Genomic DNA, 24,886 nt, shown 5'->3' with positions numbered 1-24,886 from the left:
AACCTCACAGCTAAATGATGATATTAACAGAGGTCAAAATAGTGCCTGCTGTTTCGTGTGAGGCTTTGATGTTTATCCTTTCTCAGTCTTAATATCTAGGTTCTGTAATTCTGTTGATAGCTAGCTTTGCTATGTCTTATTATGGTCTTCGTTTTGTCTTTGAGCCAGAATGGGACAAATATTAATTTTTGAATTGCTCAAATTGGAATTGGATTCTCAATTATAACTGTGATGGAATTTTACATTAACTCATGGAGTTATGGCATCATCCCTATGCACAAAAATTGATCATCATGGTTGACTTTATTGCAGACTACATACAAGGTAAATTTTGGCCAAATCTATTTGAGTAAGCCGATGATGACAGAATCAGATGGTGAAGCAGAAACTTTGTTTCCGAAAGCAGCTAGATTGAGGAAACTGACATACTTAGCTCCACTGTATGTTGATGAACTAACCTAAGCACACGAGGTTTTTATTGGAAAGATAATCCCTTTGTTTTTTATGTCTGTGTTTTTGTGAACTTTTTACTGTAGTAATGAGATTTATGTGCTGGCTATTTGGGTCTGTCTGATCAGGTTCCGATCATGCTTAATTTGTTCAAGTTATTGTACATTGTATCAGAATTCAGAGAAGGATATAACAGAGCTTGGTGAGTGCCCTTATGATCAAGGTGGGTATTTCATCATCAACGGGAGAGAAAAGGTGCTTATTGCTCTTGAGAAGATGAGCACGAATCACGTCTATGTGTTTAAGAAGAGGCTGCAAAACAAGTTTGCATATGTAGCAGAAGTTCGATCTATGGCAGAGTCCCAAATTAGGCCTCCCAGTACCATGTTTGTGCGAATGCTGTCTCGAGCTGAAGCAAAAGGGGTAATTGGAAACTATGCGTGTTCCTCATATTGTGAATCCTCATGCTATTCTGTCGTATGACAATTGAAGCTTATTGAGTGGTAAGGTTGCAGCTCATGTTGGAAACGAAGGAGATGCTACACCACTCACTGATGTCACTGTAAGTCATGCTGTAATGTAACCTTTGCCTCCACTGTAATAGTGACGTGCCAGATGATGTCTTTTCTCCTTTCCATGTTTTCTTTTACTTGGTGAAGTAGAAAGTGTTAACACTCTTACAAAATAGAAAAGACTATACATGAAAAGCAAAGAGGGTACTTGAGTGTTTATTGAGGGTCATTTGATTTGATTTGATTTGATTTATTTGATTTATCCCTTGTTGGCTTGATAGGTGGACAATATCAGTAAGGCCCTCCACAAATGTGGGTATCAGATGCGTGGTTTCGAGACCATGTGTAATGGTCACACAGGATGAATGCTGACTGCAATGAACGTTGTGGGCTCGTTACCATTGCAAACCTTAAAAAGAATTCTTTTGAATAAGACTGACATTGTTATGCTAACGGATAACTACTTGCTTGTGCAGGTTCACATTCTTTATGCATGTAAGCTGCTGTCTATGGAAATAGCGCCAAGAATGTTCATAAAAGATGTTAACAAGATGGCCAAGGATCAGAGAAAGAAGGGAGCCTAGCCTAAGACACCAAGTCTTGTCTTGTGAAACTATATACTCCAGTACTCTGGAACTGCAGGTCTGCAGGCGTGCAGCTTTCTAGTTCAATTTTAAGGAGTTGATTCGTTAGTTGTGCTCTAAAATGACCAACTTTAACAAGTAATAATGATGGTATCAAACTCAATTTGTGATTTCGTCGCTGTTGTAGTGTTTAGTGATATGAATGTTACCTTTGGAGATCAAAATTGATACTAGTTGAAACTCGTCTGTTTAAGACTTTCAAACCGTATGATTGATATTTAGATCCAACAAAAAACATGTGATCTACGGAATACATTTTATCACTGTCATTCAACTTAAGTTTCAAGCTTAAGGTATTTTTTTCTCATATCATCACCAAAATTGCACCACGTAAAAGTTTCAAGTTGGGTCAAAACTTGAATTTGATCTACGGAACGGAATACATTTTATCACGTCATTCAATTTTGTAAAAATTGGGTTTGGGTATCGTAAAAGATCTCTTCTATTTCTTCAAAAAAAATAAAATTCTTTTATTAAGTTTGTATTCTGTCCAGTCAATTTTGATTATGGGTTGAATAAGAGTATTTTCGGAACATCTATTATGGGCAACTAGTAGAAGGTACACCCGGTTGCATGTAGATTTACGTGCAATCGGGTCGTTTTATTACTTTAACCCCTCAAAATGCACATTTTTATAGTTAGAAGTATATTTTCACATAGTAAAATCACATTTTTACAGCTTAAAAGCACATATAGTTAATAATAGAACATATTACTAAAAGGTATTCAATTAGCCGGTAATGAAATTAAAATCTACACTTTAATAAATTGGGGTTCTCAAACTTTAGTGCAAAGGATTGAGAGGAAATGTAAATTTTTGTTGGTGGCTCACTTCTTAGGTTTAGATTTTTTTTCTTAATTAGAAAAAGGTACTCCGTATTATAGTATTTGAAAAAATATTTGCGTGTTAAAATTGTAAAAATGTGCCTTAAACCGTAAAAATGTGCTTTTAAACTAAAGTTTGTGCTTTTAGAGGGGTAAAAAATTACAAAATAACCAGATTGCACATAGCTCTACATGCAACCGGGTCTTCTAATTTGTGATAAATTGGGAGGTATTGGGTGTTGAAAAAAGAGAAAGAGAATGCTTAATGATGGATTTGTATAGGAATGGCAATGGATCGGACTCGGGTCGGATGTAGTAAACTCCGAATCCGATCCATTTAAAAATGGGACTCAAAAATTGCATCCATATTCAAATCCATTTAAAATCCGGACTCCAAAATTGCATCATATCCATATCCATATCCAAATCTAAATCCATATCCATATCCAAATCTGAACCATATCCATATCCATATCCATATCCGAATCCATATCCATATCCGAATCCATATCCATATCCAAATCCGAATCCATATCTATATCCAAATCCGAACCATGCGTTAATTTTACTTGCATAGAACTTGTATTTTTTAATTCTAAAATAAATTAGAAATCCAATTTCTCATTTGCCAAAATCTAATGAGTTTCTAATAAATTAATAAATTACAAATTAATATACCCGCTTTAATTAAATATATTGATTAAATTGAGAACTTCCTTTAAAAAAAAATTATGTACGAAAAATAATACGCTTTGAAATAATTTCGGGTCAGATTTGGACTCGGATTCGGACTCGGGTCGGATTCGGTTGTGATTGCCATCCTTAGTTGTGTAGGATAATATAGATGCATAAAGCGGAATTTCAGGAAACAATTTCCTACCATCTATCATAGGATCACATGCATAACAATAATATGAATCAAATTTATGATGGAAGAATAATAACATTTGCAGTGTGTTCTCCCGTTTGTATGCAAGTTTTAAAGATCTGAGAGCCCCAAGTGTTGCTCCTCTATTTAGTCCACGAACACCAGTTGAACACCAACGTCTGTTAGAACGGAAGAGAAAAAATTCTCTTGCTTTTGGTGGTAGTATAAACGGCGTTTATAACAAGAAAAGGGTTTTTTTTTTATTTCAAAGATATTGATTGATTAACTTGTTGTACGTAAAAATTAATATTATATTAATATATAGTATTATATTATTAAATTTGCAAGGCAAGGAATGTCATGTTGCCATGTGTCGTTGTGATTTGGCAAGTGAAATGACGATGTGACATGTCATATGCACACATGCATTACTCAATTTTATTATCACAAAAATGTTAGTGTCACGGCTCGAACTCATGACCTCTCATTCATAATGTAAAGTTTTAACCATCTTTACAATGATATAACATATAACTCTATAAAAAGTAATGAAAAAAGACAAATTCATTCTTATAAATATCAAACATTTAATGCCAAATATATATATTTGAATACTAACCTATTATATAAAAAATGATATTACTTAATCTTTCTTAATTATTATTGCACTGCTTCTTTAGCTAACGTATTGTGTGTTTTTTCCAAAAATATATCAATTTTGTTATTCAATTTATAATAATTGATACATTAAGAAATTTCTTGTGTTTATAAGTGAATTAGATACAAAGGAAAATAGTTTTATACCGAGTACCAATCAAGTAAACTACTTAAAAAAAAAAAAAAGTTTATACCGAGTACCAATCAAGTAAAACTAAATTTTAATAAAAAAATCATACACCATTTACAAAAAAGAAATAAAAAAAATAAAAAATAAAAAAATAAAATAAAACTTGAATATAACAAATTTTAGTTAACTAATTATAAATTTGTTAACTAATATTTATGTATATATAATAACAATTCTGTAAATTCATTTTAAATAAAAAATTAATGTCAACATACATGTTACAATACGGGGCATCGCCCGGGCCAATAACTAGTTAGGAGAGTCAAATCTCCATCATCTTTCCCTTGTGGCTAGCTGGTACAGGGCCCACTAAAGGGTTTGTTTTCTTTTGTTAAACTAGTATCGCAATGTGTGACCTCATATGTATAGGATTAATATATTTTAGTTGTAGGCCCAATTAGTATTGTCCTACTAATCACATTTATTCTCTAGCAAACAAATGTTAGGTTATGATACATATGACAATTCATAAATCATGCGGAAAAAACCATTTAGCCAGGAATACATATTATTTACACATAATCATATAGCATAATTTAGATGCATACTCTTTGTTGCGTGCCTTCCCTAGCTGCGCCCGAACCGAACAAGAACAAGTCTTTAGGACTCCAAGTGTCGTCCCTCCGTAGATAGTCCACAGCACGTCCGGATCCGCCTTAAGATTGACCAACTAGAATCGCCCTTAAGGTACTAAAGAATTTCGGCACTTATAGTCAAGAAATGTGTCTGAATTTTCTCTCAAAACTCACTTTGAATACTTGAATTAATCTATGAAAATATGTGACCCTAGGCACTTATTTATAGAGTTATGGAAAGGGTTTTGGAATTCTATTAGGATATTAATTTATTTAATTATAACCCTACTAGGACTCTAATTAAATAATCATTATCTAATAGTTTTAGGATTTAATCACACTTTGAATCCTGATTGCTTCAGGATTCCCGCACAAGCAATGCACGAGCACCGTACACCCGCGCAAGCCTTGCGGCCCACGCTAGGCGCACAGCGCTCGGCCCACTGCTGTGCTCCGCGCGCGCGCCCAAGGCCTTGGCTGGGCCTGGCCTTGCGCTGGGCCTGGTCGAGGCTTGGCGTGCGCTGGTGTGCGTTGGCTCGCTGGGCGACGGCCTGGCTTCGTGCTGGGCCTTCGTCTAGCGGGCCTCGTCCGATGCTAATTCGTATGATACGCTTCCGATTAAATTCCCGATTCCGGAATTCATTTCCGATACGAACAATATTTAATATTTCCGATTCCGGAATCAATTTCCGTTTCGAACAAATATTTAATATTTCCGTTTCCGGAATTATTTTCCGATTCCGATAATATTTCCGATTCTGACAATATTTCCGTTTCCGGCAATATTTCCGATTCTGGCAATATTTCCATTTCCGATAATATTTTCCGATACGTACCATGTTTCCGTTTCCGGCAACATCTACGACTTGGATAATATTTATATTTCCGATACGATCCATATTTCTGTTTCCGGCAATATCATCGTTTCCGGAGTATTCATTTCTTGCCTGTGACGATCTCAGCTCCCACTGAAACCAAGATCCGTCGATTCCGAATATCCATAGATGGAGTATCTAATGCCATTAAATACTTGATCCGTTTACGTACTATTTGTGTGACCCTACGGGTTCAGTCAAGAGTAAGCTGTGGATTAATATCATTAATTCCACTTGAACTGAAGCGGCGTCTAGCTAGGCATTCAGCTCACTTGATCTCACTGAATTATTAACTTGTTAATTAACACTGAACCACATTTATTAGACTTAACATAGAATGCATACTTGGACCAAGGGCATTATTTCCTTCAGTCTCCCACTTGTCCTTAGGGACAAGTGTGCATTTCCTAATTCCTTTGTCGCTCGATGCTTGCTCTTGAACATAAGGTAAGAGTTGTCATCCTTATTATGTCCAGAGGTGTTTCTCGGTTTCAGAGTTCAACTGATCAAATAGACAGATAATCATAGCCTATGATTCATCCGAGCACGGCCATGCATTTAACAGTTTCTAGCTCTCCGAGTGGCCTTGTACAACTTTTAAGCATCTCATCCCGATTTATGGGAGGACAATCCCAATCTTGCGATCTTGAGATTAGACTTCGTTTGATAGGTGATTACCTGAGCGTTGCCTTTATAGCCTCCTTTTACGGTGCGACGGTTGGTCAACGTCAAAGCAACCAGTTCTCAAACAAGTAATCTCAAATCACTCAGGTATTGAGGATTTAGTGTCTAATAATTTTAATGAAATTTACTTATGACATATTTTCATCTCTTACAGTAAAGTTTCATAGGTCTTGTCCGATACTAGTCTTCCCAAAGTAAGTATCTATGCAAATGATTATGACATTGCCATGTCCACATAGTTCAAGAAACAGAACTACTAGTCATCTTGCATTCTAGTCGTCTAACGTTTTCTATTCGTCCAATTTTATAGAAAACTCCGACTAGGGACCATTTTCAACCTTTGACATTCAAGTTCACTTGATAGACATTTCTTAGTCACAGGACTGGTCCTGATAGTCTATCTTGAATATTTCGTCAAATTTGAAGGGACTCATCATTTAATACTAAACCAAGATTAAATGGAATATGAAAATACATTTCATATATGATAAATGTTTAACCCCAATATTTTACAACCATGGGCCTCTAACCCATCTTTAAAACATTTCATGGAATTCAAAGCTATGCTTGATTTCCAGTGCTACAACGTGAATGTTGCTTCTCACTTGTTGCATAGGTTTAGTTATCATGCTTTGCCAATCTTAACATCCTTTTCATCGAATGTTCTTTGAGATATGATGATAAGATCTTTTCGAGTTTGTTTATTATGTGATCTAGTCTTTCTTACTTCGATGGTGGTTTTACTCATTTTGCAATGAAGAACCATCAAGTTAGCAGACGTTTTTCTTGCTTCAAGAGTGGTTCTACGCATTTTTCAATGAAGAACTTTAAACAACCCTATTTTATTGCTTCTTAGGCAATAATTACTTTTACTTCAATTGTATAGGTTGCTAGTGATGCTTTGTTTGGATTTACCTATCCAAGCAGTTCACAGTCATGTGGAAGACTTTCCAGCTGTATTTTAGAACATAGAAATTAATATTTTAATTTCCCACGCAACAACTCATGGTCTCCAATCCATGTTGCCATTTCAAAACACGATGCTCTATAGCTCGTCCTTATCAATGGTTAACTCCAAAGGGTCTTGCTTGATCCTTTGCCAGTGTTAATGCGTGTAGCATCAATATTTAGCATATCTTTATTTCCTTGAATCAAGAACTATTCCTATGTACCATTTCAAGTACCATAAGTATTCTTGATCTCAATCTAGTTGATCTTCACTTAGATCAATAGAGATTGGTATATGTTCGTCATGCCTAAAGTCATACGATACGTTTTTGGCGATCCTCATATTATATCATACATGATAAATTCTTTTGCAGAATATTTCCCAATTGAATTCTATTCATGTAACTTTAGCTTATCTAGTTTCAGTAGATACTAAATTCAGCTAAATTCTTTGACATATAATATAGGTTAAGAATCTCATTTAGACTCTTTGATGTTTAACTTAGTAAATGCTTATACATAGTTCAAACATCCTTTACTTAGATTTATTCACATGGGTCGAATATCTCCAATGGAGACTTTCGTGTTTGATTTAGTAAATGCCATTACTTAATCTAAAACAATATTATAGGATCTTTGTAAATAGATCTTAATACCCAATATGTACTAAGTTTCGCCATGGTCCATTATTGATGAATATATAATTTCAAATCTAAGTCATTAGCATTTGAATGTTATTTCACAATAGAGAGATATGTGTGTGATACACATAGGACCAAATAAGTTTTTATGTACTCCCACTAAACTTCTTATACATCTATAAGAATCATGTATATTTTATGAAACTAAAATGCTTATTAGCTTCACTTAAAATACAGTTCCAATTCCCAATTGCTTGCTTAAATCTGTACTTAGATTTTATAAGCTAGCTTTCCTTTTCAAGCATTTATTTGGATCCACAAATTCTATGACATACCATGTACATATTATATTCCAACATTTGATTGAGGAATACGTTTTGTCATCCAATTGCTATATGTACCAATATGCAATCATTGCTTGAATTATAGACTTAAGCATTACGATTTTGCATGAGGTTTCAACACAATCCATGCCATGAATTTGCTTGTAACCTTTAGCAACTAATCTCGCTTTGTGTGTAAACACAATTTCATGTTTGATGGTTTTTATCCTTAAAACAAACTTGCAACCAATAGGTGTGAACCTATTCTTGCAAATCAACAAAATTTGAATTTTGTCATCAAAACATTGAGTATGTTTTATGGCCTTTTAACCAATTAAACATATAGTCTATATATGGCCTCTAACCATTTTAGGGAATCTATATTTCGTCATAGCTTTCTTACAAGTCACAAACTCATTAATCTATATGATAATAGTTTGACTGCAAGTTGTAGGTTTCTTCACTATTTAATAGAAGAATCTCATAGTTTCATTGACCTGATCTCTATGTTTCTTCACTATCTAATAGAAGAATCTCATAGTTTCAGGGACTTGAATTCTATGCCTACTTGGGTATAGAACATCAAACAATAGAATATCAACAGGCACTTTGAGAGTCCTTTGAATATTCTATTCTCTTTGAAGCACTTGTAAAGTCTTCTAAGAGATGTCTATTCTTTAAAGCCACTTCTAAAGTCCTTAAAGAATAAGTTCGGATTTTCTGAAGCACATCGAAAAGCCTCCGGAATGTCCGTTTATGTTTGTTGTTCGCCTCGAAGACTTTCGAGGTCTATTTTCTCCCACTTGTCATTTTGGAAACGAATCTCCAAAAGGACATTATTTCGAGCAAACAAACATTATGTTCTCAAAAATTCGTGGTAGAAACAATACCCTTGTGTCTCATTTGAATAAATCATAATGAAACATATATCTAGACTTGGGCCTTAGTTTGTTGAATAACAAACACTAAGCTCCCACTGAGTTTAGCAACTCTTTAGATATATATAATTGAAAAGATATCCTGAAATTACTTTTCAATAGCTTTGACGAATTTGGTTTAGTTTGGTGGTAGTTGAGCATTTTGTTTTAGAAATTATAGGAAAAGTTTTTATGATTCATCATTAATTGAATCAAGTACCAATTGACTTCGATTATTCCAACTAAGATATGCCGTATCTTATGGACCTAGATTGTGAAATTACAACACACAATCATTGATGATCATATTTGGGTCTCAAGTAATCATCAACATGATCTAACCTAGATCTTTATGATTTCTTGCCAAGTGGATTTTATGCTTCTGAATCTTTGAACTAGCCAAACAGATTCAACTTATATCACATTTGAGTAAATAAACCTATATTCACTCAAATCCATGTGAAATAATAAAGTCATAAAATCTTTCTTTAGCTTTGAACTCTATTGTCTAGGCGTTCTAACAATAGTTCATATCTTTTGTTACTTTCAACAAGTAAGACTAGTCGTCTTAAATTGATCTAGAAATCAATGAACTTTCAAAAGTCCATCAAAATAGAGCTTTTGAATGTTAATTTGTTGATATGGTCTAAGCAACAATGCCAAAGATTAGTGGAACTCAAATCAAGGGGTTGATTTGAACCTAGTAAAGTTCTTTAAAGAGTTGTTTGTTTTAATCAAGCATATTGACTCATTCCGTAAATGACCATTTCATTCAAATAAACAAACAAACAAGCATTGTTTTTGTTCTTCTGAATGTGAGTCTTTCTGTGTTTGAAGCAGAAATTTAGGTATGCTGATTATGGAACAAAATAGCCATTTAGTTCCAGCCTTTGAAAGGACTTAAAACAAACTAGATGACCCTACAACTAATGTAGCATTGCCATGCTTCATTTCCCACTTGTAGGTCATTAGTGTATCCTAGCTTCCATTGTTTGAGTTATTACCGAAGTAAGAACCTGAAGCGGTATATGATACCAAGGAAGTTTGATTGCTAGGTCATTTCTCTTTAAACATAAACTTATAGGTAGAAACAGAATCGTAAATTCCTTTCATTTGTTCCTCGTTTTCCTATTTCTTGTACCCTTTCTTATAGTCTTAAGAATTGAATTCTTTAGTGTTGACTTTTATACTTTGTTAGACATGTCCAATGTCACCAACAAGGTTCTTTACCATTTTAATTTATGTTGAATATTTTGTTTCAACTAGATGATCTTACCAGAAGCTTCTAAAGTTCTCTAAGCATCGATCTATTCGAATGTCTAGGGACTAGACTCATTCGAGAATTAAATGGACAAAGATATTAGGTTGTTAACCATTGGTAAAGCTGAGCGTTTTAAGCTCAATGCTTTATGATCTCAAAACTACATTGTATTTTGAATTCACAAGCACCAATCGGTTTGCCATTCGACTTTGATATTCGAAAACAACCATAAAAGTCGATATAAGAAACGTACATTTTAAATTGCTCACTTTCTCTCATTTCCGTGAATCGTTCTTGGATTCACTACGAATCGAGGAAATTTACTGTTACCTTTCTAAAAGGATTTATTGCAGTGCAAGATATTTAATTATAAACAATAATTAAAACATTCATTGAAGCATGCAAAGTCTAAACATTTATCATGAATAATAACTTGAAAATCAAAGCAATCATGCAATTTCAACAAGTTATTAGCATTTTATTCGAATTTATTGTTCCGGCAGGTGTGAATAAAATGATTCCAAGATCCTAAAATCATTGAAGAACTAAGCACAGTTTGTCGACTTAATCCTAAAACATCTTAGGTAAGCAAAAGCCTTTTGCTAATAGTCTAGAAACTACTCTTGGTTGATAGGTACGTCTAAGAACTTATTAGGTAAACCTATCGATTTTGCCACGACATAAAAGGACTCCTTACTTATATCGTTGAGTTTCACCAAAACTAACATGTACTCACAATTATTTGTGTACCTTGCCCCTTTAGGACCAATAAGTAACACCTCGCTGAGCGAAAACTATTACTAGATTGATGTAAAGGATATCCAAGCAAGTGTATATTTTGGCATGGCACCTTTTAACTCAATTTTTAAGTTTGGAACTTAAGGCTCTTACTATGTTGGTTAGATTTTAAGTGAACTAAAATCCTTAATCATGCAACATAATCAAGCCACAATCTCATGCATAATTAAGACATATTTAAAGCAATAAATAACTTAAAGCATGCATAAGATAAATGTGATCTAGTATGGCCCGACTTCATCTTGAAGCTTTAACTTCAAAGTCCGTCTTGAAAATCTCCGTGGGAGGCACCATTTTCTTCAAATAGGATAAGCTATAATTAAAACTAATTACAACTATTTGATGGTACGCAGACCATATTTGAATTTGAAAAACAACTTTGGTACTTTAGACCAATTACATTCAAATTAATGGTACGCAGACCATATTTTCTATCCTATTTGGGCCATACTAGTCACTTCATAACCTGCAAAACAGTACATATACAATATATACCATTCACCCATTCATTATCATGAATGGCCCACATAGCTGGTTAGTTAAAACACATTATGCATCACGTAAACATTTGCAGCAATTAATCAAGGGCACCAATAATCTACCAATTATTCAGTCCTTATTAATTCTAATCAAGTTGTTTTAACCTTAAGGATTTGTAGACCTAATCAAGAGTTTATGACTAAAAGGGCTCCCACTTAAACCAATAAATTCATATGCTTTACTAATTTTAAACATAAAAATGTATTTCTAGTCTAACCGGAAACATACAAATTTAATTAAAATTTAAAGCTCATATAGATTTATAATTGAATCCAAAAAGTTTAATTTAATTTCAGTCGTATTTAAATTAATTCATGATTTTAATTTTAGTAAAATAATTAGAATAAATAAAATTTATTATAATTACAATATTCAAAATTAAAATCCAAGAAAATAATTTAAATTATTAATTTTTAAAATTAATTAAAATTACGTAAACTGAAATTTTCAAATTAAACATTCAAAACGATCTAATCGCAACGCAAACACCCTACGCATCGCACGCCCATAGGCCACACGCACACAACCATCGCTGGCCATGTGCGCGCAGCCCATGCGCTCGTCGCATAGCTGCTGCATCTTCCATCGCAAGCCATCGCACAAGTGGTGCTCGCTGCGCGCGCGCCAGCGCTCGACACACGCGAGTCATCGCTCGCTGTGCGCGCTCGCCAGGGCTTGCTGCGCGCGCTCCAGCGCTTGATGCACGCGAGCCATCGCTCGCTGTGCGCGAGCAATTGCGCGCGATCAACGCTGGGCGCAGCGCTCGTGGCACGCGAGCTTGCGCTCGCTGCGCGCGAGGCTGCGCGCGCTTACGCGAGGCAGTGCGCGTTGTGGCGCAACTCGCTTGCTGCCCACACGCGACTGCCATGCCTTGCCTTCGCCCATGCCCATTCATCCATAGCTTGTGGCCCACGACACAAGGCAGGGCTGCTGCCTTGTGCTCGTGCACCATGCCCCTGCTCATTGCATTCGTGCCGCACGGGCGACGAGCTCCCTTGCTCGTCGTCGCATGCCCGCACTATACAACACCCCTTAAGGGTAACACGAAGCGTCCATTGCTTTGTGCGTGCAAGTTATATGAACGAATCGCATAAAAATTTAAAATTTAGATTTAAATTTAATGACAAATTAATAAATAATATTAATTTCATAATTTTAGGGCGAAAAATAGAAAATTTATTATTCAATTGATTTCCGATTAACATGGATTCAAGTCTAGGTCATAAAAATTTAAAATTTATCATAAATTTACAATTTTTATGGTGGTTTTTAATCATAGGTATCTAATTAAATTATAATTAATTATGAAAATCAAATTAATTCTAAATTATTCTAATTTTCAACAAATTAATCATAATTACAAATTAGATTGCATAATTAACAAGGCTAGGCATTCAAACTTGTTAAACATATACAGTAGGTCAATCAAAAATTCAAGATTTATCAACAAGAATTGCAAATATTTAATTTAACATCTTAAATTTACGAAGAAACTGCCGAAAAACTGCGTACGTATAATTAAATAAACGCAATTTGCAATTAATTAACAATTACGAAAATTAATCACCCCTTTTAATTCTTGCAAATTTGTAATATTTAACCATGTTCATGCAATTTAGATTATGAAAATAATAAGAGGCTCGTGATACCACTGTTAGGTTATGATACATATGACAATTCATAAATCATGCGGAAAAAACCATTTAGCCAGGAATACATATTATTTACACATAATCATATAGCATAATTTAGATGCATACTCTTTGTTGCGTGCCTTCCCTAGCTGCGCCCGAACCGAACAAGAACAAGTCTTTAGGACTCCAAGTGTCGTCCCTCCGTAGATAGTCCACAACACGTCCGGATCCGCCTTAAGATTGACCAACTAGAATCGCCCTTAAGGTACTAAAAAATTTCGGCACTTATAGTCAAGAAATGTGTTTGAATTTTCTCTCAAAACTCACTTTGAATACTTGAATTAATCTATGAAAATATGTGACCCTAGGCACTTATTTATAGAGTTATGGAAAGGGTTTTGGAATCCTATTAGGATACTAATTTATTTAATTATAACCCTACTAGGACTCTAATTAAATAATCATTATCTAATAGTTTTAGGATTTAATCACACTTTGAATCCTGATTGCTTCAGGATTCCCGCACAAGCAATGCACGAGCACCGTACACCCGCGCAAGCCTTGTGGCCCACGCTAGGCGCACAGCGCTCGGCCCACTGCTGTGCTCCGCGCGCGCGCCCAAGGCCTTGGCTGGGCCTGGCCTTGCGCTGGGCCTGGTCGAGGCTTGGCGTGCGCTGGTGTGCGTTGGCTCGCTGGGCGACGGCCTGGCTTCGTGCTGGGCCTTCGTCTAGCGGGCCTCGTCCGATGCTAATTCGTACGATACGCTTCCGATTAAATTCCCGATTCCGGAATTCATTTCCGATACGAACAATATTTAATATTTCCGATTCCGGAATCAATTTCCGTTTCGAACAAATATTTAATATTTCCGTTTCCGGAATTATTTTCCGATTCCGATAATATTTCCGATTCTGACAATATTTCCGTTTCCGGCAATATTTCCGATTCTGGCAATATTTCCATTTCCGATAATATTTTCCGATACGTACCATGTTTCCGTTTCCGGCAACATCTACGACTTGGATAATATTTATATTTCCGATACGATCCATATTTCCGTTTCCGCCAATATCATCGTTTCCGGAGTATTCATTTCTTGCCTGTGACGATCTCAGCTCCCACTGAAACCAAGATCCGTCGATTCCGAATATCTATAGATGGAGTATCTAATGCCATTAAATACTTGATCCGTTTACGTACTATTTGTGTGACCCTACGGGTTCAGTCAAGAGTAAGCTGTGGGTTAATATCATTAATTCCACTTGAACTGAAGCGGCCTCTAGCTAGGCATTCAGCTCACTTGATCTCACTGAATTATTAACTTGTTAATTAACACTGAACCGCATTTATTAGACTAGCTTAACATAGAATGCATACTTGGACCAAGGGCATTATTTCCTTCAACAAATATGGTTACTAAAATGATAAATTTATTAGTTCATTATCAATTCCAATTAATATATAGTAATTGCCGGAAATTTCTAAGGACATAATTCATTCAGGTTGTTCACAAATCATATGGACTTGAATACTCCCTCCGTTCTTGTTTATCAGTCTCTTATGGAATGTTGAACAATCCACTAAAAGTACATCTTGCATGTGAATCTCTAAACAATCTCGCCCATATGGGTACATAGGAGATTAAGAAAATATGGGTAGCTGAAATGTCTAGAGTTGTTAAATTAGAAAATAAAGGGACCACTTGCATATTAATTTGAGACGAAAAGCGAATTGCTATTGTAATATAAGGGTAAAGGGGGAATAATTATTGAACAAATAAGGAAATATTCTAAAAGGGACTAATAAAAAAAACAGCACAATACGGGAAGGAGACTAATAAACAAGAACAGATACAGTAATTAATTTTGCCTATGTAAAGCATAAGTGTCACTCCCTCCGTATTTAATAGGAGATACACTTATCATTTCCGGTCGTACTTAAATAGGAGATACACTTACCATTTTTAGTAACTTTTCAACTCTATCATGTAATTAAATACTATGTTTGATTTACCCTAAGCCCCACTACCACATTAAACAATTAATTTCATAAATCCCCCACCCCTAGACCTGTCAAAAATTGATCCGATCCGAATACGACCCGAAAATACGGGGTTTGGAAGAAGATTTTGTGACATATGAACCGATTTTATCCGAATCCGAGCAACCTTAAAAGTAATGGGTCAGCCCGACCGAACCCGTTTTGGACCCGACCGATTGAAAATCATTATATTTATAGTAATAAATGAGATTATGAGAAAATTTAAGCATAATAAACACGTTGTTTTTACTATTGTAGTGTGTAATATGATTTTTGATTTGAATTATACGACATCTTAGGACTGAATTTGACTTAAGATAAACTTGAGTAGGAAAATTTGTTAATTTGTGCCCATATTTTGTATATTATCACCTAAATTAATGAAAATAATGCGCGTTTTAAAAGCTCTCAACCCGTTTGGTCGACTCGAACCCGAAAGTTTTGGGTCTTGAACAAGCATTTGTAAACCCGAATCTGAAAGTAACCGACCTAATCGATTCAAACCGAACACGAAAATAATTTTTTACAACCCGACCTCACCGACCCGTTTGACAGGTCTACCCATCCCACAACCTCCAAAATTTAACGGTCCTCATTTATTTTACTTGATTAAAATATTTTATTCAAATATTTAACCTCACCTGCTTTATTATTTTATTTTATTCAAATATTTTTCTTTAATACTCGTGTCCAACCAAGAGTATTTCTTATTTAAAAATACGGGGCATAACAATATTAAAAGTGGTTCTTATGAAAAAAAACTCATAAGAGCATCCACAATGGTAAGCTAATTTGACAATTAGCTTATTATGCCACATAAGATTTCAAGCTATTTTATTGTCTAGCTAATTTGTGCCTCAATGGCTAGCAACTAGCTTGTTATTTAAATTTATTCCACTTGTCCACTTGTCAATTAATTATTTGGCAATTTTGAGAGCTAGTTGTCAAGCAAATTAGCTTGTTTAAGCTAATTTGCTTGGCAAAGCTAATTTGTTATTTTCACTCCAATGGTCTAGCTATTAGCTTGAAACTTTTATAAATTTCAAGCTAGTCCCTAGCTACAACCATTGGAGATGCTCTAAAATTTGTTAGGTTCAAATGATACATCAATTATAAAAAGATTGGAAATTGCGAAAATCAGGGGTAATTTTTTAAAGAATGGATGAAGAAATAGGAGATACTCTCCTGACTGAAGTGCAGCACCATTCGCCACTGCCACCGCCGCCACAAGAACAACCAAGAGAAGTAGAAAAAGAACAGCTAAAAGAAGAAGGTGATACTCCACAGACAGAAAAGCAACACCATTCAACCTCACTATCACCGCCGCCATCACCACCAACCCCGCAAGAACAGCCAAAAGGAGAAGAAAACGAACAACCCCAATTGAAAGAAGAAGAAACCGAACAACTCCAGTCGAAAGAGGAAGATGGGAAAGAAAATCACAAAGAAAATGATTGTGGAGGAGAACAGGTAGAAATTGAAGAAGGGGAAGTGAGTAAATCCAATGAACCAGGAAAAGAACATGAAAAAATGGAAGAACTTGTAGGTAATGATGAAGAAGAAGGTCCGCCGCCTGGTTGGGATGCGTTGCCGTCACCTCCGCCACTACCTCCGTCCTCTCAACCGGGTTCGTTGCTTCCACTTTTGTCTTTTTTTTATTTGAAAGGGTATTATAGTAAAACATGAATCTGAAACTGAAAAAGTTGGATTTTTTTAATTTGAAATGGTATTATAGTAAAACCGTAAATTTAATGGTATTATAGTAAAACCGTAAATTTTCACTGAAGTTCAAAAATTGGAAAAAATGCGGTGAGCGTGGATCGAACACGCGACCTTCAGATCTTCAGTCTGACGCTCTCCCAACTGAGCTATCCCCGCTTCATGTTATTATGTGGTTTCACATTATTATATTTACGGTAATCTTTATTATTATTAATTTTTTTTTTTTGTTTAATAGCATAATGGTGTAAAGTAATCTTTACTTTTACAAAATACGGAGCAAAAACAGTGAAAGATTTAATGCTGCTAGTATAATGAAATAAAATTAAAATATAGTAGTTTCTATATGAGTTATACAATTTTTTTTTCTGATTAATTCTATCGATGCCTCTTTCGTAGGTGATAATCAATTTTACTGGACATTGTTGGCTTGTTGCATTTGTGATAATCAATTTTACTTATCCGGAACTGAAGGTTAATAGTCAAAGTTGCATATTGGATACCAAACAAAATAAAAATTGGAACGTCTTAATAAAACAGGGGGAGTAGTAGAATTCTTTGCAGCCAAAATCAGGTTTGGATATCTGTGTTACAAAGAAACATACTGTCCACATTTTCATGAATTGGTGAAAATAATAAATGTGGATAGTATTTGGTAAAAATGTTGAGATGATAGTAGTGTTTATCAATCCAAATTTCAGATTACGCCTTATGTTTTCGAAATATTGTCATATCATCAAGCTTATGTTGAAGATGTTCACTCACTTAGTAATTGGTAAAAAGTGGCTTGGGTTTGAACTTTCGGTTGCATACTTGCATCATCATAAAGCAATGTCGACAATGTACAATAAATTTATTGTGCGTGCTAGACCTTTTGATTAGAATGCGTTGATAGTTAATGCAGTAATTCCTTAAGGGTAGTTTTCAAGGATCAAAACATTCCAACTCACAGAAAAACCACCACAGCCACTTCTACATCATAACTACAGTAAAAAACACTTAGCAGCTCGTTTCTACTTCTGAATTACTAATATTCAGTACTAATTATGTTACATCGTGTCAGGCTAATGTTAGCTATATAACAATAGCAAACATAATACATAATGTTTAGTATGTTCATTACTGCATTTATGCTTAAGTTTGGTTACTGTGAATCTTTCTCCCTGTATGCGTTAATCTGTGAGGATATAGCTGTAGAGAGTCTTGAATGAGTTTGAAGGGTTTAAGTTAGTCTACTGTGAATATTTGGATGGCAATCTCTATCCATTTTGTACCCAATTAGAAACGTGGAATGAATACTTACTGGCTTTTTTTTTGTTTGTTTACATCTATAGATCCATGTCACAATGTAATGTTTCTGAAAAATGCGGCCTAGATATGTTAGTTTTTCTCTAGGAAAAGCATGGTCGGGTGGATATCATAGGTATTACGGAGTGGTCTTTAAATTTATCTAGGTTTCTTGATTACCGAGTTCTCTTCATTAGGTACTTTGAGCCTTATGGAACCAGCTTTTGATATATGAAATAACATTGACATTTAACACAACCCGGCCTTTTACAACTCTTCAGATTTCATATTGTAGGCACTTCTACATCATAACTGCAGTCAAAATCATTTGCAGCACTTTTCTGGTTCTGAATTCCCGATATACACTACTAGCTATGTTACATCGTGTCAGGTGCATACAATAACATTCAAATACATAATGTTAACTATTGCATTTTATGCTGAAGTTAATCTTTCTCCCTATCTACATTAATTTGTGGGAATTGGCACAAACTTAACTACCTAACGTGCGTTAAGGAAACCAAAGTTTGATCATCTGATGTTTGATTCTCCAGACAGTGATATTGCTTCTTTAAAGTATTACTCGTAGTTTGTGTTGCGCTCAATATAAGTTTTATTAATAACATATCAATATTCTTAATAGTGAGAAACCAAACTTTGTAATGCAGAAAGGGGTCAAATGGTTTGCGGTTCCTGTCGCCATCTCCTTTCTTATCCCCAAGGAGCCAAGCATGTCCAATGCTCATGCTGCCAGACAGTGAACTATGTACTTGAAGGTTCTTTGTTGCTCTACAACCCATGCATTATAATCTAATTCAATCTAGTTTCTATTTTAATGTGAACTTTATTAGTTTTATGATACTTTTTCAGAGCATGAAGTCGGACAAGTGAAGTGTGGAAACTGTCAACTGCTTCTGATGTACCCTTACGGAGCTCAATCTGTTCGATGTTTCTCTTGCAGTTCTGTCATTTACATCGGAGTATGTACTTCTTCTGTCACCCCGGTAATCCAAGCTAGTATCTTTAGAAACTGCACTTTTGCATTTGAGAAAATCTGTTAACTGCAGTCTGCAACAATCATGTAGCGACGTATTATTCACATTTCACTTACTCTATTTCTATCCGTTTTACGTTTCTACAGGATCATAACAGGCGTCCTCCACTGTCAGTACAGCAGAGCCAAGCTTGCCGACCTTTTAGCATTTCTCACTGAGGACTCGTATATTTTTTTTTCTTTTAACTCTTTTTTTCCCTTTCTAAAATGTAATTCCAAGGGCTACATTAATTGCATTAGATTGAACTATTGAAGTAGCAGTTAGCAGATGTTGCGTAATGCGGGAATTCAACATTGTATTCAGGCAAAATGTAGCCTACTTTCAATGACAAACTGAGAAATTATTTCTACATTGCAATTGATTACTTTATGCTTTGACATTTGATGTTAAGTCGTTAAGATAATCAACGAGTCTCACAACCAATCTGCTTCATTAAATCACTACACCTGCAACAGGACTCATGCCTGACGGAAAAGGAACGGCTTCTCAACTATGCAATAACATTGCAGACTCGATATTTAACCTTTCCCTACATTACAGTCAATTTCCTTATGCTATGACATTTGTTGTTAAGATGATCAAAGCTATATCCTGAGTTCCTAACCAGTCTGCATAAATTTACAGCACAAGCTCCACTTTCTTCTTCAAAAGTATGTATATTAACAACATATAGCAAAATTTCCTGCAATGGTAGCCGATGTATATATATCTACTTCATTAGAATTCAGTGGCTGCACATTCAACAGGGGCTTGTGCCTGAAGGAAAACAAAGGGCTAATCGCCTGTCGGCCCTGTACAGACATTGCAAAATCAAAAGTTTCGTTTTTCTTTACATTACTATAAGTGAAAGCTCAGGTCTTAAACCATAATACTCCTTTTAGTCATCTTGTGGAAATTCTTCATCTGAACCATTTTCGAGAAAGGATCCTAGAGTCTTCCGTAAAAGGCTGAAAGTTCTGTCACCCTATATCAAATACAGAGGAGGTTAGGTGAGAACACTCTTGGCAATTGCAGCAGCTTAAAAGAGAAATACAGAGTATTAAGGAGCTTGTAAATATACCTGTTTCTTCTTCTTCAAAGACCCCTCCAACTCAGCAATTTTGTCAGTGCACACCTTCTCTTTTTCTTGTATCACGCTCTTTTCTTTCTTCCCTGAAATCAAATAGAATGGGAATGTCTTATCCTGTGAGTAACTGCAATTATGAAAAATAGAAGGGCGTCTTGTAGCTCACTTTGTTGTTCATATCGCATGAAGAGCCTTTCCTTCTCTTCTTCATATTTGGTAATGATATCTGTCAAGAATGAAAACAATCAAACATCATTAGTTACAGAAACGCTCCTACACCATGAAGTACACAATGTTACACCAGAGGAAAATACATTAGCAAACCAGTTCATTTTCATCAAACAAAGAACTTAATCTGTTTTCAGTTCTGCATAAATCAGGGCCCTTAGCTATGTAGTTAGCTTATTCAGGAGTCCAGGAAGATACAGTTATGGTTGTCTTCACTTATTTAACCTCATAATTGAGTTTCTTATTAGTAGTATCAGCAAGTTTATGCTTGTTGTTGTACTCTTCAACAGAAGGGAATACAACAATCTTGCTAGTCTAGGCAGACAAAATCAAGAAACAATGACGAACAGTTCTGCAATGTGTGCCTAAGGGTGTGGGCATTGTAAAGGTTTGCCTAGTCGTGTTTTTGCAACTATGAAACAAAAAATTCTGCCAAGTAATTTCAGTTCATCTACTTGCACCATCTCAGAACATACTACTAACATGTAGAGTGATGCTTTGTTTTCGTAGTTTAACTAATATGCTCAGGAAAGGATGTAGTAGGTTAACACGAAAGTGTACCTTTCAGTGTCTGCAGATATGATGCCTTCTCTTTGCTGAATTTTTCGTACACTGTTTGAAAGTTGACAGTCTCCTCCTTCAATGCATTTTCACACTGAAAATACATAAACACATCCAATGTGTTTTGAGCTTCCAATATCAGAAACAAACTTATTTAAAGAAGATAGACCGAACATTGAATTTGTCAATTTGGTATAGTGTTTTTTTATTACCTCCTTTGAGCTCTTTGTCAATGCTTTTGCAAAAGTCTGTCTGAAAACATAAATTGAAAGGCGAAACTTTAGAAACTTCCCTCAATTTAGTGAAACTGAGATTGACACAAGTCGACACAAAAATCATCAAAAATCGGAACATCCTGTATAATGTTCTTGACGGTTCACACACAGCAAACAAACCAAAATATCTCTTCTACCTGTCCTTCTCAATCTTTGTCTTTAACTCCTCAAACATAGACTTGATCTCGGCAGTGACGCTGTTCAGAAGAAAAAAAATTATTCAATGCCAAATATTGAATGTACAAATCACATATCCAGCAATCAAAATATAGCAATTGCGACAATATCAAGCATAAAATGACAATCCAATATTTTTCCGAGGAAATCACTGGAAATCCAGCTGAATGATGAGCTCAATTTTAAGTACTTCACTACTGAATCTGAGATATTTAGCTCAAATCCGATTGACTACTCTCATCAAAGTGATCAAACAAAGGATGTGAAATTGAAAACCTAAGTCCGTTAACAAGTGCTAACAAATTGAGGAAGAACATAAGTATATTTGAGCAATTTACACAATAACTACAATTTCATTCGAATTTTGAATGAAATATCTAATTGTCAAATTTCCTGGAGAAAATACGAGGCATAGTTGTAGAAATTAATAACCAGCAACAAAACAAGTCAACATTAAACCGCTTGATTTAACGCCAGGTAAAGCTCATCGTCATCAACATTTGAAAATCAAAGTGAAATTCATTCATAATTTCACATCAGATATTTAAGCTGATCTAGAAATTCAAGCAACAATTCGAACATTCCAGATATCATAATTTCAAAGAAGAAAATCAAACCAGACCTAGAAATCGTCTCATCCTTCTTCTTCTGACCGTCTTTTTCAGCTTTCTCTCTGATCTGCTGCAGCGCTGACACAATTCCTTTGATCTCGCTGAAAATCAAGCAGAATTTTCACAAAAATTAAATTAAATTCGACGAAAATTAGCTACAAATTTCGACACAGAATAACAAAATTGAGCTAATTAAACAACAAAAAAAGAAGAATTAAAGGACCTGGAAAGCTCATTGTCAAAGATGTCTTCATCTTCATGAAACTCTCGCTTTCGTTTTTCAGACTGCTGAGCATCAACTTCGGAGTTCTTCTTGCCGCTTCCTTTCACCGCCGACATCGCAAGCAGATTTCAGGTTAGGAGAGAGAAAGAAGGAAGAGAGAGTTTAAATTTGAGTTGGAAATGGCGATTGCAACGGACTGAATGGAGGTTGAGTTCTGCAGTTTTGCAGAGGAGAGATATTGAGATATTTTGAAAATTGGAATTCCCGCGTAATTTAAGTAGGAGAATTTCTTTTTCGAGTATGATTGAAATTTGAAAAGTTTGGAGCTAATAAAAAGAATCAGGTAATGTGCTATTGGGCTGTGTATGAAAAATACTGAATGTCCGGACTTAATGACAATGTGAGCCAATAGCCGAGTCGCTGCAGGATAATAGCCGCTATTGGCGAAAAATCTAATAGCGGCGGCGTTGTCGTTATTTCGCACGGGGTAGTAAGGGTATGATGGTAACTTTCGTAGAAAATGAAACGGGGGTTGACTTGCCCATGAATTGACCCTGTTATCCCGTTTTGGATTTGAAATTTGAAATTTCGAAATTTTGGAATACGTACTTCCAACTCCGTATATTCTTCTCTCTCTTATCTCTATAATATAAGCCAGCTCCTGAGGTTAATTTAGTAACTTAACTTTTCGTGTCCACCATGAAAATGACTAAAATGCCCCTTCCTATTACTCACAAGTCACAACCCCATCGCGTAAAACGTAATCTCTTACCTAAATCTCACTTCCTCCGCTACTTCTTTCTCCCGTACTTTCTCTCTCCTCAGTTCTCAAATCTTCAGTTCTCAAATCTTCTCATCGCCGCTTCACTCTTCGCCGCATCACTTCACTCAAAGATCTCATATGTTCAGTTCGATCGATCCTTCTGCTTTTCTCAAGGTTAGTTTTAATCATTCATTTTTTTTGTTTTTCTCGCTTAGTAATTCATTGAATCTACGATTTTATGTAACGATTTGTGTGATTTCATCGATTATTTTGCTCAGTTTGTCGATTTGTTTGACCCTTCAATTTCACCCTATATATTTTTTAATTTCTAAAGTATTTTAATTAAAAGATGATTTGATTTTGAATTTGATTTTCTGTATTTTGGGCTTAGTTTTGTGTGTCGGTGTTTTGCTGGAAGCACATTCAAGGGTATTGTCTATGTCACTAACAGCTACGCCGGTAATTTCTGGATCTTCACTTCCAACTAATTTCCGATTTTCAACTTTTGATTATTTTGTTGTTTGCGTACTTAATTAGCAAAGTTTAGGTTTTAGGGTTTGCAATTTTTGTGAGTTTGAATTCAATTGTTGTTTGTATAGGTTTAGGGTTTGTACATTTTGTGAGCTTCAATCCATTTTTTTCTCTGTTAGATTTTAGGGTTTTGCAATTTTTGCGAGTGTTAAATCGCGTCTAAACTCAAAACTTCTGTCTTTTTTTGTTCAATGATATCAGGAAATTCTGCAGATGTAGAAATTCGGAAGATGATTAGTAACTTTAGAGTGGATGACTTAGCTAATATCATACGAGAACCATGTTTGTGAAATTGCTAATAAAGTTATACAAATCTACAATGTGCAATGATTCAAAAGTTCAGTCTTTGGTGAGTTTGCTCATGTCTGACAATTATGTTGCTCATGTCTGACAATTATGTTGCTCATGTGGGTTTATCAGTTTATGTTGATTATTTGTGTTTGTGTTTATATTAAACAATTGGTTGTGTTTATGTCGACAAAATCGGTAATGCCCAACACTATTTAACATGTGCCCCATCACAAGAAACTTGAGCACGTAAGTACCATGCTTAATCTATCTAGATAATGCCATTTATCTGTGAGGTTATGATACATATGACAATTCATAAATCATGCGGAAAAACCATTTAGCCAGGAATACATATTATTTACACATAATCATATAGCATAGTTTAGATGCATACTCTTTGTTGCGTGCCTTCCCTAGCTGCGCCCGAACCGAACAAGAACAAGTCTTTAGGACTCCAAGTTTCGTCCCTCCGTAGATAGTCCACAGCACGTCCGGATCCGCCTTAAGATTGACCAACTAGAATCGCCCTTAAGGTACTAATAATTTTCGGCACTTTTAGGCAAGGTATGTGACTGAATTTTTCTCTCAAAAACTCACTTTGAATACTTGAAAACTCTTTTTAAATTGTGAACCCAGGCCACATATTTATAGGGGTATGGAAAGAGAATTGGAATCCTACTAGGATACGAATTAATTAAATTAGAATCCTAGTGAAAC

At 35.3% G+C, this 24,886-nt stretch overlaps 2 protein-coding genes and 1 non-coding gene across 5 annotated transcripts; 1 reads left to right on the top strand and 2 right to left on the bottom strand.

Annotated features, from left to right (window-relative positions):
• Nucleotides 1-16,435: 16,435 nt before the first annotated feature.
• LOC110800888 (protein LOL2) lies at nt 16,436-19,792 on the top strand. Of its 2 annotated transcripts, none has more exons than XM_022006215.2 (4): nt 16,436-17,009; nt 19,057-19,164; nt 19,259-19,392; nt 19,530-19,792. In XM_022006215.2, exons 1-4 carry the CDS (start codon nt 16,541-16,543, stop codon nt 19,599-19,601), a joined length of 783 nt encoding a protein of 260 aa, XP_021861907.1. In that variant the 5' UTR covers nt 16,436-16,540; the 3' UTR covers nt 19,602-19,792. The 2 variants fall into 2 exon arrangements, with proteins under 2 accessions (XP_021861907.1, XP_021861908.1); XM_022006216.2 differs by having other exon boundaries at nt 16,440-17,009; nt 19,259-19,368.
• Nucleotides 17,188-17,260, bottom strand: TRNAF-GAA (transfer RNA phenylalanine (anticodon GAA)). The gene has a single exon. It is a non-coding gene; the product is annotated as a tRNA-Phe (tRNA).
• A 321-nt stretch (nt 19,793-20,113) lies between the features above and the next one.
• Nucleotides 20,114-22,907, bottom strand: LOC110800889 (uncharacterized). Of its 2 annotated transcripts, XM_022006217.2 has the most exons (8): nt 22,585-22,899; nt 22,373-22,462; nt 21,711-21,770; nt 21,511-21,550; nt 21,299-21,392; nt 20,676-20,735; nt 20,504-20,595; nt 20,114-20,407 (listed from the first exon to the last, which is right to left on the bottom strand). In XM_022006217.2, the coding sequence occupies exons 1-8, from the start codon at nt 22,698-22,700 to the stop codon at nt 20,321-20,323; spliced, it is 639 nt and encodes a 212-aa protein (XP_021861909.1). In that variant the 5' UTR covers nt 22,701-22,899; the 3' UTR covers nt 20,114-20,320. The 2 variants fall into 2 exon arrangements, with proteins under 2 accessions (XP_021861909.1, XP_056689054.1); XM_056833076.1 differs by lacking the exon at nt 21,711-21,770 and having other exon boundaries at nt 22,585-22,907.
• Nucleotides 22,908-24,886: the final 1,979 nt, after the last annotated feature.

This window comes from Spinacia oleracea, chromosome 6, assembly GCF_020520425.1.
Source record: "Spinacia oleracea cultivar Varoflay chromosome 6, BTI_SOV_V1, whole genome shotgun sequence".
Taxonomy (NCBI): Eukaryota; Viridiplantae; Streptophyta; class Magnoliopsida; order Caryophyllales; family Amaranthaceae; genus Spinacia; species Spinacia oleracea.
The sequence above is the reverse complement of the archived record's forward strand: the minus strand, read 5'-3'. Positions and strand labels throughout refer to the sequence as shown.

Excerpts from the sequence above, each read along its gene's own strand:
- LOC110800889 (XM_022006217.2), bottom strand. The coding sequence starts at position 22,700 with ATGTCGGCGGTGAAAGGAAGCGGCAAGAAGAACTCCGAAGTTGATGCT. Across the intron at positions 21,771-22,372 it reads AAGGATGAGACGATTTCTAG|CGTCACTGCCGAGATCAAGT; the intron begins GTCTGGTTTGAT and ends TCTTCTGAACAG. Across the intron at positions 21,551-21,710 it reads ACAAAGATTGAGAAGGACAG|ACAGACTTTTGCAAAAGCAT; the intron begins GTAGAAGAGATA and ends TTATGTTTTCAG.
- LOC110800888 (XM_022006215.2), top strand. The coding sequence starts at position 16,541 with ATGGATGAAGAAATAGGAGATACTCTCCTGACTGAAGTGCAGCACCAT. Across the intron at positions 17,010-19,056 it reads ACCTCCGTCCTCTCAACCGG|AAAGGGGTCAAATGGTTTGC; the intron begins GTTCGTTGCTTC and ends TTTGTAATGCAG. Across the intron at positions 19,393-19,529 it reads GTACTTCTTCTGTCACCCCG|GATCATAACAGGCGTCCTCC; the intron begins GTAATCCAAGCT and ends ACGTTTCTACAG.